The following is a 20500-nucleotide window of genomic DNA, read 5'->3' on the forward strand; positions in this document are numbered from 1 at the left end:
ACAGTTCTTTGAAAGTTGGCAAAAATAAAGCCTCTGTCCAAAACAAACATAAAGAGACATGGTGCTCTAACTATGTACTTTTTGAAAATACTTTTAGGAGTTGCATCAAGCATTTTCCAAGTGTTATTTGCTAGGGCTCTTTTGCTACAAGTAAACAACGAAAGGCCGGTGATCATCCCAGCCTAAACTAAATGTTGATATATGACAAGGTGTACACCTTTGTTTGTGTTCTCCTGACTCTGTGCTGCATCTGCATCAGCACCACAGTCTTAGCCCATGGCTTACATGAAGTCTAATGATTTTTGGGACACTCAGAGCCAAAAAACCCACATAATCTTACAAGTTTTAACCTTCAAGATTCTTTTGATGCAACAAGAATTTCACTGAAAAGAAAATTACGTTCTTCATAAGGGATTGTACAGCTTTAGCCATACCAATATATAAGTAAAATTATTTAATTGTTATAGCTCAGTAAATTCACCTTTATATTAACATAAATGCATTTCTAGCAAGGAACATAAACATATTACCATTCTTGTTAAGATATTCTGATACGATCTAGTTTTATCAACCCCTGCAGTTGTACCCATAAAATATTTTTGATTTGCTGCTGAAATGGTGATAATTAAAAAAATAAACCACAAAATGAAACAAAGCAAACAAAGAAAGGCCAAAAACTTCAGTGTCAGAATCAGGTGTGAAACTGTTCCAAGCAATTTTGTCACTCACCAATTCTGTATATTAGAACTTTGCTTCCATCTCGGTCTCTTGACCGTAGGACTCCATGATAGCCAGCTTGCAAAAGACCAAGAACAGAAGATGGTTGTAAATCTGCACTTATTTCTGGGCATTCAATTCTCCACTTCTGATAATTCTTCAATAACTGGAAAAAAAATTTAATGTGGATGTCAGGTAAGCATCAGCTATTATAGGAGGAGCACAGTTAAAAATATATTTTCCAAATGTGGTCACAGTCAGGTTTAATTCATTAAATTAGCTATAATTTAATTGTATATTTTAATCAAATCACTTCTAGAAACAGAAGGTTGCTATACTGGATCAACCAAGTAAGTAAATTACCATGATGAATTTAGAACCAGTGAAATCATTAATGGACTGCAGTTGTCGTTTTGTGTCAGAAAGAAAACTGGATGTACAATAACCCTGTAGTTTCTATGTGAAATGCATCTAAACCAAATTTTTTTCTGCTAACAATCCTTTAGGATTGTTCATTTTGCTACTTCATCAGACTCCTTCAGGATTTTTTAAATTTAGATGTGCAAAATTTTATGGAGGAACATTCTCTTTCACTCACTCTCTCCCACCCTCCCTATTTTTTACACAGTCATCAGTAATTCCAGTTTACTATTTGAAACAGTTATGCTCATCAGCATACCCCAAAACATTTTTGAGGTCTCTTCTACCCCTCTGAAATGAGAGAAAACAACACAGTAGTGGGTCCATTACACATTTGACAATTTCCCTCTCACAGAGTGGAAATAATGAGATCCTGTCAGGTTAAAACAGATCCTGTCTGTTGCCAGGGACTTGGTCAGCCTGGTTCTCGAGGCTGGGAGGCAGCACCATAACCAGCATTTCTACAGGAAGAGCTGTGTATTGAAAGGCCATGGACTAGTGCTAAGGAAGAGGCAACTAAAGGTGTTCCTCTGTGAGGTAACATCTGTGTTGAGGAATTACAGGCAGCACTGTGAAAGGTCATCTTAGAGATGAATCGTGAAAAATTATGTTGGTAATGCAGTAGTTCTAACTTCCAAGTCTAATTACTTTTCTCCTTTAATATTAACTAAGTGGTTGTGGGGAAAATGAACTATGCTCTGCAACTAAAATTTATTTAAGACATTGTGCATAAGTAGGAAGCTATGCAAGACTGTCTTCTAAAATGCTTCCTCTCTGCTCATCAACTAAAATTTGTCTCTGCTGTATCACCTCTGCTAAGGTTATCACTAAGCTTGGAAAGTAGAGAGATAGCTATTACAAGTAATTCATATTTTGTTTTAATTTCCTCAATGGCTCTGACTTAGAGGTCTAACCCAAGACCTTCAAAGTAGCTGAGAACAAGAATTTTTCAGTACCTTGTTTCATGGCAAGCCAAAATGTAGCTTTAAATCTTAAAGGTGGCATGCACAGCCTAGCTTTTAAAATTGCTTCTATATTTCATCAAACAGGAAAAGCCAATCTGATCCTCAGCACAGTTTCACAAATTGTGTTCACTACACTGAAAACATCAATCAAAAGTCTTTTATTTGCTATAATTTGTATTAACAGAAAATTTTTTTTCCTTTATCAATTACTCTATATTTTGCAACAGAAATACTAAAGTTAAAAGAGCTGTCAGGTCCAACTAATAGAATATAACTGTAAAAAAATTAAAAATTTCTTGTATATATGCAAGTATAATTTTCTTCAGTATTTTCATTGGAAGAATGATCAAAAGGAACTTCAGTAAAATTGAATTAATCCCTACAGACTCTTAGAGGAAGACCTGGAACTCAGCATCTTATAGCTCACAGCGTGCTCATGTCAGATAATTAATGCTACCCTTCCCTCTATTTTTATGCTTCTTGTATCATTTTACATAAAACATACTTTTTCTTCAGCTTAATGCTTTTCTGCTCAGATTAAGGTTGAATGATTTTGAAAGTCTCTCAAGTGAATTGCCATGAGGAAACTATTTATAAAACATTATTGTTTATCAGCAAAATTTACATAAAAATGCAAGGTACACTGATTAGAAATTAGCTATATTTTTAAGGAAATAGAGCCTAAAAATACATATTTAGATCCAAAAAATAAAAAAAAATTATATACCATGCTAGAATCCCACTTGATTTGTCAGTGAAAAAAAAAATCCAGATAAAAGCCTCATCCTAAACAATCACCATAGAAAGAAACATTTAACCATTAGGAGAATCTTATTAGAAGTCTCTTGACTGCATTCAATCAGTTTTAGCCTAGGTTAATTTTAAGTTTAAAACTAAAAAACAAACAGGGTGAAGGAAAGAGGGAGGAAGTAGGGAAAGTAAGTTAATTTGTGGAACAGTTCACTACAATTGCAAAGATAGGCCTGTTGAGGTACTCTGATTATCTCATTCTGTCAGCACTTGACTGTCTGTCTGTCTACAAAGGGCAATGTTTGAGCAATCCCAACTGCTTTGTGCCAGACAGCAATGTCAACATGTTTCTTCCTTGCTCTTTCCAAAACAGACTCTGAAATAGCAGCAAAATACAAAACCACCCTGAAAACAACTATGCAAACATCTGTCACTTTGTAATTTGCCACTTTTCTTCGAAAATCTGTGGTACCACAACATCATGAAGATATATAAACACCTCTTTGAAATCGCCCTGACAAATCTAAGATGGGAATAAAAATGACACATTAATTCATTACCCTATATAATCCTGTCTAGTCAATGCAGATAGATCCTCATTTTCATGATATTTACATTTTCTAAGTTGGAAACAAGGATTTAAGTTCTTGGACTTTAGAAGAAAGAGAGTGGCATTTTCAGCTTGTGATGCACTCAAGATCCTTACAGAAGGCATAGTTAACCTACTTGCACACCCATTAAGGAGAAAATATATGTTTGGAATACTTCTGACACTCTCCATGACACAAGTAAGTGGTGCACCTTTCAGACACGTAACTTGGATAACCCTAAAACATGCTTCCCTTGGCAAGAAAATCACAAAGTGCTGAAGAGTTCTCAGATTTTGAAGACCTAATCTAATTACCTAAAATTATTTAAGTCTGAAGTAAAGATCAGCATTAGAGAATATTCAATGGAATCTACAGCTAGTTTTGGCAGATATTCTGTAAATTTTTATTCATGTAAGCAACCCCTTTCTTACAGCTGGAGATAGTCAAGTCTCACATGGCCACTTAAAAGAGTAATCCTTAAACATATAAAGGAATTCAAACACTAGCAGTGATTTAGAGGTTTTCTAGTTTTACACTGGTTAAGCACAGAAATTCATGTAAAATTTTTTTCAAGTAAGATTCTTTTTCAGCAGGGTAAAACATAAATGTTGCATATAACAATCAGGTTGGATACAGATGAAACAACCTAATCTCAGGAAAAACAGACACATTCATTCCCCTGTATAAAAAATGGCTCACGCACTTAACAACACAAGAAAAACATCTCAATGTATAATTATCTGTGTTTACAAATGGAATAACCTACTTAGCATCTGCTCAGCATCTCAAAATAGATGCAAGATAACTTGATAAAGGGGGGGAAAGCTGGATGAAAAACTCCAGTGTGTCTAGTTCAGCATTAATTAAGATGTTTTTTCCCCTGATGTTTGTTGGGGATAGTTCCAGATTTCTGAACATTAGAGATTACAAAGTTATCAATTAAACCAAGATCCAGATCCTACAAACAAAAGTGAACTTGGTACTTTACTTAGAAGCAAAAGAACTAGAACACATTGTGCTTGTTAGAGAAACAAATGTATCTATATATGTAAATTAATTATATTTTTCTTGATTAATAATTATTTAGTTATATTAATGTGGTTGATAGGCAGAATTAGGCCTCTGTTGTGTCAGAAGTTGTAAAAATGCACACAATACTTGGGGAAAAAGTGTTTTTTACTGGCATTCTTTGCAGGAGAAACCATAGCTCAAATTTCAGAATACAAACCTTTACACATATGTATTTTATATTGCTTTTTATATATGCCTGTACCAATGTACCCAGAATTTAAACATACAGTATATACAGACAAAAAAATTAAAATATTTTATAGAGACACAGAACTTTCCTAATTCTTTGTGCATTACTTCCTTGTCACTGGAAAAGACTGGCACGTGCTGGCTTAGCACAAAGGGAAGCCTGGCTGACTGATTTGTGTTTCCTCAAGAGTCAGCTCAGAGAGCTTATAAGGGCTCTTCCATCCTTTTCAAGGAATTCCTCAGTATTGATAGAAGAAAAGCAGCCAAGTAACTGATTTCACCTTAGCATTTATGTTTGAATGATGTGAAGATCCTCAGGGATAATGTCTGAGACTCAGCAGTGCGTTTGACACTACAGAAAACAACACTTCTTGTACAGCATAGTCATCCTAAGTGACTTCCTTGCAGCAGAATGCACCAGGAAATCCTCATTCCTCCACAAGTCAAATGCAAAACCAAAGTCTGGTTATACACCTTGGTATCAACCAGAACTCCTAAAAGGATCCTAGATATTTAGAGAGTTTTCAGTGCCACAAAAGTGATGCTTACAATAGTATGTTATGAAAACCCTCTGCATAGTTTCAATGCCAAACACTTTTCTTCTGTTCCCCAGAGTATAATCTATTTCAGGTACAAAAAGATCGCATTCCAAAGTCTCTGAGAGTCAGTCCTATACTAGAGTTATAGGATGCAATGCATAATAAAACAGGAAGAAACATTTATGTCCAAAAGGAGATGCTAGTTCTCCAGATTTCACATATCCCTAGTGAATCCAGGTGAGAGTGGTTTTGGTGATAACAGCAAAGTCAACCATACACACACAGCCGGTACAGTCAAAAAGGGGCAGACACTGATCTCTGTGGTGACCAGTGACAAAACATGAGGGAATGGCCTGAAGTTGTGTCAGGGGGAGTTTAGGCTGGGTATTAGAAAAAAGTTCTTCACCCAGAGAATGGCTGGGCACTGGAACAGGCTCCCCAGGGAAGTGGTCACAGCACCAAGCCTGGCAGAGTTCAAGAGGCATTTGGACAATGCTCTCAGGCACACAGTGTGACTCTCTGACAGGATGTCTGTGCAGGGCCAGGAGCTGAACTTGAATGATCCCTGTAGGTCCCTTCCAACTCAATATATTCTGTGATTCTGTGAGGATAGTCTGTTACTGAGCTTAACTGAATGATCACTGTCTTCAAGAAATTAAGACAGTTTTATCTCTTCTTCAAGTCCTTCAAGTCCAGATAGCTGTTTCAGCGCTGGATTTTCTTCTAGCATGAGAGATATCGATATATCGTTAAAAGCAAGTCTGGAATTGCCATTGGAAAAATGGAAAAAATTGCTGTTATGAGTCACCATAAAGGATTTAGAAATGGAGTGTCTTCACACAATCTACCTGACTATTCTTTTCTGAAGCATTTCCAAACGTTGATAACTGAAATCAGATAAATCTGTGTCAATTATTAACCAGAAATGCATCAAAGAAGCAGTCTGGTCAGGTGCCAGACTCTTGATTTATAGTTAAGGCTAAGTATAAGCCCGTACTAAGATGCTGGACAACCTTTGCTTATATGCATTGACAGGGCCATTAACTTTGATTATCCCATAGCTGCCCTACAAATACTATGCAGTAGTACATGAAAGCTCAGTGGGCATAGAGAATCTTATTGGCCTGAAATCCACACCAAGAGGCAACATCAGATCAGGACAAGAGGGAAAAGCCACTCTCAGGACTGATGGCAGGAGGGCTCTGCCTAGGCTGAAGTACTAACATAACTTCTGTGTGAAGTCACACTTGGGTTAGATGAATATGCAACTTGGGACCATGAGAGATTTTTGCACAATAGTTCTCTTTGGCCTTGATATACCAATTGCAATAAATACATTCCTGTGGGGAAAAAAAAAAAAAAAAGGTGCTTCTGTTATTCTTCCCTTACTGTAAGAGAAGTATTCTAGAAAATGGTGCCAGCTAGGATGTAGAAGATTAAGTGCAAGTGGCTACAGCACTTGGAGAAGTGAAATTCTAGACAGAAACATTAAACATGGGTTGGTTTTGAGCATCTGAATCTCTTAATTCAAAGGAAGGTTTGAAATTCAGAAACTTAGCAGCCTGTGGAGACGCAGAAAATCTAAAGAGGTTTTAAAAAGACAGCTTTTTCAAAGGAGGTCCCCAGTGTTGAGGGCTGACTCCCAAGAGAAGCATAGGAAATTTGCTACTTCATAGACTCCCATCTCTAAACCTTGTCTAGATTCCACACTCCCAAAGATTAGTCCTACCTACCTAACACACCTCACAATCCCATCAAAGTGCAAAAACACACAGGCCAAATTCAGAAGTGCAACTGTCCTGTCTATAGGATTACCAGCAACAACCAATTACAATGCAATTAGGAGTGGATATTCAGGAATCCATATGTCCTTATTAAGCCCTTTAAGCATTTTGGAACCATGGAACACAGGAAAAAAATGGCTTTTGTTTGGAAAGGCAAAAAACCACGGTCCTACAGTGGCTAGTGCACAACTTTGATATAAATAATCTCATGAACTTCAAGTAAAAGTAAGATACATAAAACCCAAAGGAATCTGACTTGACTCGTCGTTCTTCTGTTGAGGAGGAAAGGTTTAAAGCTATGATGCAAATGCCATGAGTAAAATGAAAAGAACAAAAATACAGTTTTTAAAGCTGTTTATGATTAAGGGCCTAATTAGATTTCTCAGTTTCCTTTTTTAGCTACCTTGATCCTGCAATATATCCATATGCAAACAATCATCTCTTATGGTGAGTAAACTTGGAAAATCTACAGTCCAGAGAAGTCAGAAACTAATAGGTGAAGAAACCAATAGGTGAACTCTGTTGGGCAACGCAGTGTAAACAACAAAAAATTCCATGGAAACACAGCTTTCAGTTGGCACATGTGAATCAAAGCTTTTGCCCTGGGAGGATTTGGAAATACTTTCTGTTCCAAAGGTTTAACGGCTATCAATCTTTCATTTAAAAACATAACGAACTGATAACAATCTGTGCCTTTAGATATTAAAAATATGTGTGCTCTGTGGCAAAAAGGCATACAAAGAGCCAGGAAAGTACCACAACTTACTAAAGCCGACAAGGAGTGCTGTAAAAGACTAAACTCCAAGCAAAAAGAAGTTTATACTCATCGTTTTAGAGTAAATTATAAGTCTGTAGCGAAACTAGTACGCCTGCTTGTAACCTGAGCCTGATAATCATGACAAAGGTGTCCTTTGAAGGATACTGTTTCCTAATCGGAGCTGTGACCTTATCACACTTACTGTATCGGCGAGTGACTGTACCGCGCTTACCACACACAGCCGGTGTTACCACACCGATACCGCGCTGAGCCAGCACATTGATTCCGTGCCGCGCCGAGGACACGCGTGACAAGCAATTATTAGTTACACCCTGGAACTCCGCGCTCGGCCTCGCCCGACCCGGCGGCGCAGGGCACGGACGCATCCCACAGCCCAAACCCGCAGCCACAGACCGAGCCGCAGCTGCGCTCCCCGAGCCCGGCTGCTCCCGTCCCCGGGCACCGGGACCTGCCACCGCCGCTCCTCACCCTCCAGGCCAGGTCCAGGTGGAAGTCTCGGGCGCGCAGGAACCGCACCAGGAAGGCATCGGAGAGGGGCTGCGGCCAGCGCTGGCCGGGCTCTGCCTCGGCCCGCCGCCGCAGCTCGGACACGGCGCCGCGCACCCGCGGAGAGTTGTCGGGCAGGTCATTGAGGTGTCCCGCGCCCAGCGGAGCCTGCGACATCCCCGCGGCACGGCCGAGCTCAGCCCCGCCGCCGGCCCCGGCCCATTGAGGGGAGCGCGGCGGCGGCGGCGGGGCCCGTCCCGGCTGCTCCCGCCCCCGCGGGGCTTAACCCCTGAGCGCCCTCCCGGGCCCCGGCTGAGGGAGCGGCAGGTGCGCCGCCTCCCCTGCCCTGCCCCTCCCGGGCTTGTCTTTTCCACTTTTACGGACTTGATCGGTTTTTAGCATTTTACGCTTTAAGCCCATCTCCTGTTTTTCTCTTCCAGCCCCAAAAGTGAGCCGGACCTGCTCCCTCTGGAGGGCGAGGGGCGGCCCCACAGGGCAGGGAGAGCCCCGCCGCAGGAGGGTCATCCCGGACCCCTGGAACGTGCTGAGAGTCGTGGCTTCCCCTTTTAATTTTTTTTTGCAAAAATAATCCATCTTTAGATACTAAATCGTAAAATGCTGCAACTTCATTGCAGCTAGGAAATGAAGTGTAAAGTGGGGATCCCTGCTGGTGCAAAACTGCCTTGGAGCACCTCATCCTTAACGTTAATATGCAGTAATGAAAATATATTCACTCTCAGGAGAAAGGGTGGTGAAATTGAATTCAGCCTTAGTCTAACTTTGCTGCCCAGCAGTGAGTTTGATTATGAAAGGTAAAGAGTTCATTGCTGTTATTGTATTTTGTATTTTTAGTAGCACCTTTTCCTTGTATTAGGTTTCCTTTGAGATCTCTCTGGCCTACTTATGCTAAAAGCCTTATTTCATCTAATATACAATTAATAAGGCATGCTTAGGTCTAGTAAAAGGTTTACAAAGCTTTGTTCCATATTACTTTCCCCTTTTCTGGATTTCTACAGTTAATACTTACTTTTTGATCAGCATTTTGTTAATATCTAACCATGTCTTGGACTCATACACTACTGAAATGTCTACAGGTATCCCCCTCAGCTTTCCAAATGTGAAAAAACATCTGCCTAGCTAAAAGCAGTTAGGTAAAGAGTGGGAGGGTGGTTTTTTTTTGCTGCCCCCCCTCCCCCCCCCCCCAAAAAAAAGGAATAAAAAGGCAGAAACTCAAGGGACTGAATAGAGAATACAAGCTTGCAGGGAGAAAGTATTGGAGGAAAGGATAAAAACTCGGAAAGGGGTGTGCAGTCAAGAGTATTTAGATGTGGATATCTGGGCAAGGAGGTGTGAGGAAGTGTGGGCTTACCCTGCAAGAAGAAGAAGAAAAAGCAAGCTGGAAATACAGCAAGAAACAGAGAGAACAGAATATGGAGGAGACACTAACAACAAGTTTTAAAAAAAAACCACTCCTTTTGTTTCTGGGCAGAGCTTCCATGGGAAAGATTTGCATGCAAATGTGTAACCCAGCCATGGGTGGTAGGAGACAAACAAAGCTAAATCACAGAAAGTTCATGCAGTGATTTTAAACACCACTTCATAATTTTGAGCACTTATTTTGCCTTCTCAGAATTCTCCCAACTTAGTGCTTCATCTGTGAAAACAAAAAGAGCAAGAGAATACAGATACTTTTCATTAGACTGATCAGCTGAGCAACTCATAGCTTCTAACTCGCTTTTCTACAAAATTCATATTGTGATTTTGGCTTCATATATGAACAAAGTGAGTTATACAAGCAGTTTCAATGATTTCCTTCAGGACTCAGTTACAAAAATATCTGTAAATTTGAGGGTTTTGTTGAAAATTCTTCAAATGAGGCTGCATTAGTAAGACTAATGAGAACTCCTCTCTCTGACAATGAAGATGTGATATCATCAAGGCTTCCTTCAGAGGTGCCAGCATGTTGTATACTTGACCCTTCACAAGAGCAATTAAGACCCGTTGCAAGATGAAGCTTGTAAGTAAAGTTTTTGTTTTGTTTAATTACATCTGGAAAAGAGCTCACGTGTCTGAAAGTTCTGTTTAAATAAATTATGCCGTTTGTAAACTTTGCCTTGTTTGTGTCCTTGGACCAGGATGATTACTCTTATAAAAAAGACTTGAAAATGTGACAGGAGCTCTTTGATGTTTCCTTTTGGCATATCCCTATAACTTTTAACAGATAGCTGGACTTTGCAGTCCTTCAACAGACTATTTACATCCAAGTAAAACCCGGATAATACTTTAACAGGTCTGTGAAAAGTGCTCAAGAGGCAAGAAGGCAACTGTCTTAGATTGACTGCAACATACACATGCACTTGTGCTTCTTTCTTTTACAAGATTCTATAAAAACTGTAAAAGGTTTTTGAATTTCAATCCTACAGTAGTAGTTGTATGTTTTTTCTGTGAATGATATGGATAAATAGAAAGACCTTGTCTTTCATGCACATGCACTTAAGTTAACATTAATATACAAGTTTCATTAGGATCACATAAATGCTGAACACTTAATTCCAGACATTGATGGTTGCAGGATGTTAGCATCTCTATAAATTATGTTCTAGTTAACTTGCTTAAACTTGTGCAGAAAACATGAACATCATGGAATGTTTGATTTTCAGGTCTTTGATTTTTTTTTCTACTAAGAATTCACATATTTAAAACACATAAATGCAGACTTGTGAGTCAGGAAATCAAGATAAATATTGGGAGAGTCGATTTATGGTGCCAAACAGATTGCTCTTTCCTCTTTCCTATCTAGTCAAAGAAGTGCACACCAGCTAAAGCAAAGTAACCCTATACTCCCAATAGAATACAAGTATTAATTCTTCACGATTATCACATATTCCAGGGTGAACAGGCATTTGGTACAAATTGCAATAACATTTATTAACTAGAGAGACATGACATTCCATGTGCATGAAAAAACAATATTATCTATCACTCTGGTATTTATTATGTACAGGTAAAAAAATCCAAAATCCCTCCAAACCAATAGTCCTGTACAAGCAAACTTCCAGTGAAATCCAGAGCAGACAGTCATATCACTTCAAGCTTGTCATAGGAATCTCTTCATGTAAAGTACTTTGGAACTGGAATATTATTGTTAAATCTTTCAAGCTAAGCAAAATTGAATTGAGAGCTCGTGACTGTATCTGAGGGTGACCATTATGTACAGCAAAAAGGAGTGTAAATGAACAAAAAGGAGTGTCACCCTTCTCTGAATCCATTCTGTAAGAATACTTCAGCATAGTAGTGCTGTAGATGTCAGCCTTTCACTAAAACCCTAAAGTGTAGCAGGTCTGGTTGCAGTATATACCTTCTGATTTTCTGTCTTAATTTCTCCATGACCCATACTCCTGTTTGTCTACTCACTGGTGCTGATAGCATTGTTTGAAACTATGTCAAACCTTTTTCTATTGTACTGGACCAAAAGCTTGTAACATACTTTGTAGCAAGGTTGGTTGGTGACTCAGTGACTTAGTAACAGCCTCTGAAAGTCTTGCTCTGTAGTGTAATTCAGCAGTCTCAGCTGGTAGGTATATGGCAGAGAACTTATCTTTCATTTTACACCACAAGAGACTATTTGCAAAGCCACCTTGGTTTTTAAAAAACATGTAATTTAAGCACAGCCCAAGCTTCTACTTAAACTAAACCTACTTTGCTCTGTAAGACACTGCAATCCTCAGTGTGTGATGAGATAATGAAAAACATTGAAGGCCAGGAACTGGCAGGGTCACTCAAGGACTGACTGAGCTATGAAGTCTTTGTTCCTGCTGTCTTGCTGTAGCAAGAGTATGAATCATCTGCACCAAACTGGATGCAGAAGTGATGCTTGTTCACTGCCAGGTTTATGGACGTCCCCTCGAAGTCTGAGCATGTTCTGAAAGCAATAAGGACTCGGTAGACCCAGCCCTGTCACATGGCTGTGATAATATGCATCACACTCTATACAAGGGGAGAAAAGACTTGTGTAGGTTCCTTAACTCTCATCTCTTCCTCCTACTCTGCTATCATAATTTTCCTTTCATATACTGAATTAAAAATGGGTCTATGCTACCTGAAATTTGTATTGTCTTAACACATAGAAAACTTTAAGATGAGTCATTGACAACTTAATTTCATTTAACATTAGCTTCTCTGTTTCCAGCTGAAGGCCAATCATCTCCACTGAATTTCCTAAAGTACTTTTATAAGCATGTAAAAGCACTGTCCACTGCCTTGATGGCATAAAGCTTCACAGGCTTGGGCATCAATATTTTACTTACAAAAGAGCCCAAGTGTGAGAAGCCACATTAGAACCCTAGGCTGTGGATACATTTCTACTCTTCCTGAAATTGTACACATCATCTTTGCTGACCACCAGGGATCATGATGAGGTAAACCTGAGGGATTAGAAATACTACCCAGTGTGAACTAAAATTGGATTATAATGTGTCTGCAGCTGGTGGCATGTCGTAGAGTCAGTTTAGACTGGAAAACTTTCTGCAGGGTAGGCACCAATGTCAGCTCTTCAGTATGGCTGCTGTCACTGGGATATGTCAAAATTTTTTGCCATTTGCAAGACAGCAAAGTTGTGGAAGTCCAGAGAACAACTACTTTTAAATAAAGCCTGTTGATATAATTTCAGAGGAAATGTGTGGTTTTTGAGAGTGTTTTTCCAGAAACTGTGTTGAGAAGTGACTGTCAGTTGTTGGTTGTTGCAAGTTAGCAATTGACAGGTTTTAGATGATGAAATCAATGTGGCCCAGTTTCCAGTGGACCAGTGTTTCAAGTTCCTTCAGCATCCTTGGCAGATGGTGGAGGCCTGCTGCCTTCTCTGTGTGGGTTGTTCCTGGAGCTAAGATCCTCTGCCGGACAGGGACAGGGACAGGGGTGCTGTGCTGGCTGGGACCCACACACGGGCTGACCCGTGAGCCTGTGTGGACAGGAGAGAGCTGAGGGCAGTGGAACTCGTGCTGCAGATCGACTTTCTCCAAGCATTATACTTTGTAAGGACTAAATACCTTTGGGCCCTTGTCTTTCTGTCTGCAGTCAACATTAGCTTGGGTTCAAAAGTTATGAGAGAGAGACAGACAGGTCAGAGTCTGACTGACAGACAGAGAGAGGGCCAGGCAATGTGATCCCATTTATTTCCTTGAGAATACATGAAATCATACACAAAACTGTAGATTGTATGGTGGAGGGTGGGATTTTCCAAAGCTCCTAGACCCAGCATGGTAACTTTATTTATGCACCTCATCTTAACTCAGATTAAAGGAGAATTAGGAACCTAAGTAACAGTTAAAGTCTAACCTAAATGACTCTAATAGGATTTGCTGTATCAATTGATTAGCCTTAACCCCACTTGCTGTATTTAAAATGGTAGATGATAGGAGTTTTGGCACTGATTTTGAAGAGTCTACCATTTCATAAAGCTTATATGAAAGCAATGATGATGCCTGAAAACCTTGAAAAAATTAAAATCACAACATTGTGTCCTAATTCACACTCTGGTAAAAATGTCACTGGGGAAACAAAGCTTTAGATTGCTGACAAACAGTCAGCAATGATGAAGCGATGTTGGTATAAGTTTTCGCAGTGGCAAAAATAAATAAAATAAATATTGGGTAAGAAATCCCTCATTTTCTATAGCCAGTTAAAATGTACAGTGTGTCAGAGAAATGTTGCAAAGGCACAATCAAGGCAGGCCTTCATTTGGTTTTCATTACTTTTACGTGCAGGGTGTGCAGCAAAGAGGCATATGTTGTGGTAGATAAGGTGCACTGACACTGTAAGGACCTATGAGCAAATTCTGGCTGATAACTATTTGCAGCAAGGATTGCAGATGAAAGTAAGCAGAGTGATGAGAAGTAGAGATGTAATACCTTTGTCTGTTGGGCAATGTAAAACTAAGACTGGTATGACTCACTATCAAAATTAATTTCTCCCAGTCAAATGGAAAGCAAATTTCATCAGTGGGACCAATATTTTACTCTCAGAATTTTTTTTTTTTCACAGAAAATTTGATTTTAAAGACTAATTAACTTTAAAATGCTATTTCTTTAAACTGTGAACAAGGACTTTTCTGTATGTTTTTCAAATAACAAGTTATTTATAATGAATGTAAATAAATCTGTCCAGAGGGCAACCATCCATTTACTGCATTCCAAGATTAAAAAATTTGCTTTCATTTTGTATTGTAAACCCCAAAACCTATGAGAGCATTCTGTGTCAAAATATTTGTATTTGAATTTAAAATGTCAGATGGATATTTAGATACTGTATTTGCATTGACTAGATCATCAACATTGGACATTTCAGGACAAAAATTCAATCCAAACTGGCAGATCTCTCTACATGCAGATTGGTAATTCTCTGTGAAAGCTTTGAGTTTAAATGAGGAATATGTTCTTCAAAGAAATTATTCTGAGTAGTTTTATTGCGAAACCAAGATGAATGGCTTGATTTTCAAAAGTGCTTGAACTTGCACAAAGTATCAAAGGAGGATATAGGGCTTCTCAAAGTTATGTCTATTGAGAAGCTTAGCTCTAGGAACTTATAAAGAAGTTAGGCAGAGTCTAAGCAGTGCAAATAGTTTGACCCATGTAAATTCTAAGCATTAGGGTATTATTTGCCCATCTCCCTGACAGTAAAACTAAAGCTAATAAATAACCACATTGCATCATAATTTCTTGCTACTTTCAGGGAAATCCTGTTTACTTTAACCCTTGCCTGCCAAGTGAAACAACATTTGAGTCCTTCAGTGAGATATAAACTTCAACCCAGGTGGGCAATCACTGGGTATTAACTGACTCAGATGAGTTAATAAATGAATTAGGTATTTTTATTCTTCACTTTCTTCAGTAAATTTAACTAGAAAAGAATGCTTTCTATATTGCTGATAATAATCATATTCATAATCTCAATGCAGCACCATTGAAGGAAGCATGCATGAGCCATTTCTATCTTCTGTCAATGTGAGCCATTTCTATCTTCTGTTAATGTTCTCCTTTCTTTTAGTGCATGAAGGTAGCCAGAGGACAGACCTGTCCCCAGGCAATGAAATAAGTCTTCCCTGTGATGTCCTTTCAGCTGTCTGGGCAAGAGAACCCGGCATCATGTCAGTGAAATTCAATAAAAGGCATGAGCATGGAAGGACTTGAAAGGTAGTTCTGTGCTGTGATTAATCTGAAAAGATACCTGTGATTCTAAAAAAAAGCATGCAAAAAGGTGAATAATATGCACTGATGGAGCTACTACTATGGTTGATGTTGTTCTGTTCTCTTAGGTTCTGTGCAGATGCAGAATGAGTTTGTCTCTGGCCTTGGGCAGCCTATATGTACATATAAGAAAGACACAAAAAGAATTATAGACAGAGGACAAGAAACCAGTGGAACCATACAGTCAAAATAAGAAGCCTAAATTATTGCATGGCTGCAGCCTAGTTCTAGGGAAGTTTAGAAATGGCCTAGATGAGAGCTTCAAGGAGGGGCTGAAAGCAGCAGATTCGTTTTTAAGAGCTTTTCCCAACAGTAAGGCAGAAGCTGCCCTGCACCAGTTTCTAACTCACTGCTAAAGAAATGCTGATGCCATAGGTTAAATAGCCACAGTAAAAAGTGTTTTAATTTGAGGATAAGGATCTTAGGTGTGATGTCACAGATAAATTGGAGTATACAGAAACACACAGAGAGCTAACACTTTCAGATGTGCACAGTATACCAGCCATGTGGGTGGGGTGTGAGCATGTCAAGACTGAATTTGACAAAACCAGAACAAGGTCTCAATAAATGAGACAACCATAACGTGAGTGAGAAAATGAGAAATTCAATCCTGGACACTTTTTTTTTTTTTTATAATTCACTCTGTGAATTATTAAAAAAAATAAAGGTATGATCTAGCAATGAAGACATAGAAGAGCTTGATGTTCAGGTACAGCCAAAATGACAGGCAGAAGAATGACATCTGCCACAGCAGCAAGGGTTAAGCGGTGAGGATGAGGTTGTTGGCTAATCATTCATCAGAGGAAGCCTGGGAGACATACAAATATATCAGTTGCCAGATAAATGTCTTCGTAGTGAGAAGTGGATGTGATAACCCTAAAAAAGCATGACCAATTGCATAGAAATAAATGGTATTTGACATATATCAGGCAGGTATAATTTGATATATATCATGGCAATACAAGCACAAAACAGATCACATACTGTAGTCTATCTCAGAACTGTTACTAGTCATCTCTGTCCTGTAGCAAAGAAATAAGGTATCTCATCTTTGATTTCTAACAGTTATTTCCATCTCATATTAAACTATTTTTAGACTGAGTGGATAAAAGTTTTGCTTCCAAACAAAAGTAATATGGTCTTAACGCAGATATCTAGTATGGCCTGTTAATAACCTCCTTTTATCTGGAGAAACAGTCATTTACTCCAGATTTTTTGTTTGCTTGTTTGTTTTCCTTACATATTCAATGTTTAATTCATCACAAACACCTTGATTATTCATCCTCTTTAATCATCTTCATTCTGTGAGAGAGCCTGGTGAAAAAGTACAGAAACTATGCTTTTAGGACATCTTTACCTGCTATTTCTCTAGTTTTTTAAAAAGCTAAGAAACTTATTTTCTCCCATTTGCAAAGGCTGTGTGTCCTGGCTTTCAACTAAGGCATATTTCTGCAGTCCTGTCTTCAGACTGACTTCTTTGTAAACTTACCATTTTCTGTCTTACAGATCACCCCAGAAAATGTTTCTAAAACACCAACATCACCCAGTTATGTAGATTTACACTGAAAAGGTAAATCATCAGAGTATGCTCCTTCTTCACCTTGATTTGAAAATGGTCTATCCTGAGACTGGCACAGGGAGTAGCTCCCTTCCTACTCTGAGGACTCAGAACCAGGGGCTTCTTTCTTGGCTCTCTGCTGAGATGACAAACTACTGTTCTGGCCCTGACTATGCAGCAGACTCACGTGGTCATGAACAAGGATTTTATCAGCCCCCTCAGAAGAAAATGAAACAGAAGCAGTAAAATAAGAGCTAAGTTGTTAAAACTCACCACAAACTTAGTGAATAAATAAGCTAAATAAAGAATAAAATCTACAACCTGATCTACCCAAATGTGACTTCTGGTTTAAAAGAGAGGCTTTGATTTTGGCAGTTAGGCAAGTTGAGAAAAGGAGGCACTCGGGCACAAAACTAAAACTGGTGATAAACTTTACCAGCAACAACAAACTGAAGAAAGAAAATAGTGTCTTAATAAAACATGTACATCCATTTAAGATCTACAATAGCAAAGAAAATGGGGAGGAAGCTTTTGAACAATCAACTTCATATTAATTAAGGGCTGCACTATCATCTAATTTACATATTTCAGATTATGGATATCATCATTATTCCAAGATACAATGCAGATAATTAAGCCTATTTTTTCACATCCTGTAAATTATCTGTCCACAAAATGCTGAGTTTCTGATTAATTTCTTCTCTAGAGCTTTCCAGTGACCCAAATCCTTAATTTTCTTTAAGATCAATATCCTTAGGCTATTTCTTCATAGACTACATTTTAAACATGCAAAATACTTTACATGATGTGGACGTGTAAAGGTGAAAGGTTAGCTTCCCATGTACACCCTTCCTAGTTTGTACACCTTACTCTGCTTCCCACCCTTGTAGTGAAAAGGGCCTTTGCGCTTTGGCCATGAGCAAATCAGACTGCTACACCTAAATGACAGATGAAATCTCACTGCAGTGCATTTAGCAGTAATCAGGTCTGAATTCTCCAGGTTCACATGTACACCCTTTAGAGACCTTAATAACAGCCTCTCTAGAATCTCTTCAAATTGGCAATTCACACATGCTTTTTCTTCATATAGTAATTTTAAACAATTTTTCTATGAATAACAGAAGCTTGACTAACTCTAAATTTGTTCTGTGTCTCTTAAACTACTCCAGCTGTGGTTAATTTGATTTTCCTAATCATCAGTAACTCCTAGTGCAGAACCTCCAATTCCTGCCCCACACAAAGTCTTACCCTGAGTTTCCCATTGGGCTCCCCCACTTCAGTTCTTCAGCTCCCTCATCCCAGACCTGAAGCCCTCCTAGACCTGCCCCATCAATCAGATCCCTCTCATGGTGTCACCTTTGCCAACTTACTCCCTGGGCAAGATTTGAACAGGTGGTGTCAGTGTCCTCAGCCACCTGCCTGAAGTGCATAGGCAAGGAAAATGGATAGGCACAAGTTCAGTGTGTTTCCTCCTCCTCCATCCACCCTCCCCTTACCATATGAATTAAAGGAGTTTGATCTCCTGGGGTCTGCAAGAAACAAAGAAATGCCTTTTGAAAGGCACTTCCCTCAAAACCACATGCTGAGGGAGGCCTGGATCACCAGAATTTCACCTTCAAGGCAGGAAAGGAAGCTGGAGTGGCCTGAAGTCTACAGGTGTCACAGCTTCTCCTGGAAGCTGCAGGGACTTCAAGTCCCCACTGGGGCACCGGACAGCAGTTTGACAGGGAAGCAGTGTTAGGAGCAAATAATTTTGTCAGAAGCTTTTATTGTCAGATTGCAAGGTAGGAGAATTATTGGGCTACTGACTTGGTGCACAGCTTACCAAGAAGTCTGGGGAAGCTGAACTTTTTTTACAGCTTCAAAAAAGCCATTTTACATTAGAATGTGTGATTACACAGCACATGGTTAAAGAATAACTTGAGAAAACAAGCCTTGGTCTCTACAAGGAAATTGGAATAGTGTTCATAATTCATAATTCACCTGCATAATTGGCCATAGGGGCTTTCCTGCCCCTTCCCCTGGCCGTGTGCTGTAACATCACAATAGTCTTCCTATATTCCTTGTTGGAAGTTAAACTTCTCCTCTGAGTGATGAAGCACTCAGGCAATGCCAAGATTTGTCTTTATTTAATGTATTTAAAGAACTAATCCAAATCACTTTGAGTCTGGACACAAACTTTTTATTCAAATGCCAAAAATACTAATGGAAAACAATCTATTCTGAGGGTGCCAAAGGTGAAGACCCACTGAAATTTATAATGGAGAGCAGTACATTTCCATAATGGTGAACATCTAGTTTTACTTCTGAAACAGAAAACTCAATTCTGGAAAAGGAGGAGCCCAAGCATTTGGATAGCAATCTTATTTCTGTTGCCAAGAATATTTGTGTTGGAGTGTTGACTAAGGAATTATAATTTAATATTTCTTAGTCACAATGATTTCCAGTTGCCCCTGTATTTCAAGCACCACCTAGTGGATCTATTTTAAAGCTATCAAAACAAAAGCAAGGAGCAAAATATTTTTTCAAGGTATGAATAGCAGCTGTCAGCCTCCCTTCTTTAAAACTTGCTGTTTGATTGCTTGTTCATAGCAAGTCACAACAGTGATTTAGTGCTTGAAAAACACTAAGTTAATACAAGTGAACAAGTACTGCTTAGTATGCACAAAATTTGGCTCTTACTGGGGCTCAGTGTAGGACATTCTCTTCCCAATTCATTATGCCCAGAACATTAAGATGGATATGTCCTTTAATTTTCAGAATTTATTGAGTAAAGAAAAATAAACTTCTTCTTCCTCTAAATGGAAGCAAGTGAGAAAGACTGAGTAGTCATTATTTTAATGCGGGAAAATAACTAACCTAAGAAAGAAGGTACTTCTAATCTTGTTCACCAGGCAGTCAAATGTGGCCATATAATTATGTAAGCATATAATTTTTAAAATGCAGTATATTAAGCTTAGAGACACTTGATAGATGTCCTATCTGAGCAATTACCTACAACAAATATAACATTATTCAATACACTGTTTGTTAAAATTTTTATTCTTCTTGCTGATTTAATTTAGAGGGATGGTTACTTATTTAAAATTCTGTATTTGATCTGAGCAGCACATCTTAATGTATATAATTCATGCATTACATATTACCTATGAAAAGCATTTTTTTGCAAGACCTCAGAATAATTGTTGCAAGAAACTGAGATTTGATTGAAAATAATAAAAACTGGGATCTTTAAAGTGATGGGTGATCAGCCTAAAGTAAACTAAGTTTACCTTGACACAGGACTGGGACCAAACCTTGAGTGCCTTGTCTAATTAGGGAGCTTAATTCCAGACCTTGCAGTTAAGATCAGATAATAGAAATGGCCATGACTAGGCAACTAAAATAGAAAGAATACTGTGAAGTGTCACTG

The 20500-nt window shown here is 38.8% G+C and overlaps 1 protein-coding gene and 1 long non-coding RNA gene across 4 annotated transcripts in view; one reads left to right on the plus strand and one right to left on the minus strand.

The window, feature by feature from the left end:
• The window catches only part of TTPA (alpha tocopherol transfer protein), a 15869-nt gene extending 7403 nt beyond the window's left edge, over positions 1 to 8466 (minus strand). For both annotated transcript variants that reach the window (XM_071420163.1, XM_071420154.1), the window contains exons 1-2: positions 8272 to 8466; positions 730 to 883 (exon numbers count right to left, since the gene is read on the minus strand). In XM_071420163.1, coding sequence (XP_071276264.1) covers positions 730 to 883; positions 8272 to 8466 — 349 coding nt within the window. The remainder of the gene's footprint in view (positions 1 to 729; positions 884 to 8271) is intronic.
• A 64-nt stretch (positions 8467 to 8530) lies between these two features.
• Positions 8531 to 17567, plus strand: LOC139586610 (uncharacterized). 2 transcript variants are annotated; one of them, XR_011677874.1, is made up of 5 exons: positions 8531 to 8616; positions 8730 to 10306; positions 15016 to 15096; positions 15331 to 15476; positions 17037 to 17563. It is a non-coding gene; the product is annotated as an uncharacterized lncRNA (long non-coding RNA). The 2 variants fall into 2 exon arrangements; XR_011677872.1 differs by having other exon boundaries at positions 8531 to 10306; positions 17037 to 17567.
• The last annotated feature ends 2933 nt before the right edge of the window (positions 17568 to 20500 follow it).

Source organism: Agelaius tricolor, unplaced genomic scaffold, assembly GCF_023055355.1.
Source record: "Agelaius tricolor isolate 1412-34295 unplaced genomic scaffold, bAgeTri1.0.p SCAF_2, whole genome shotgun sequence".
NCBI classification, from domain to species: Eukaryota; Metazoa; Chordata; class Aves; order Passeriformes; family Icteridae; genus Agelaius; species Agelaius tricolor.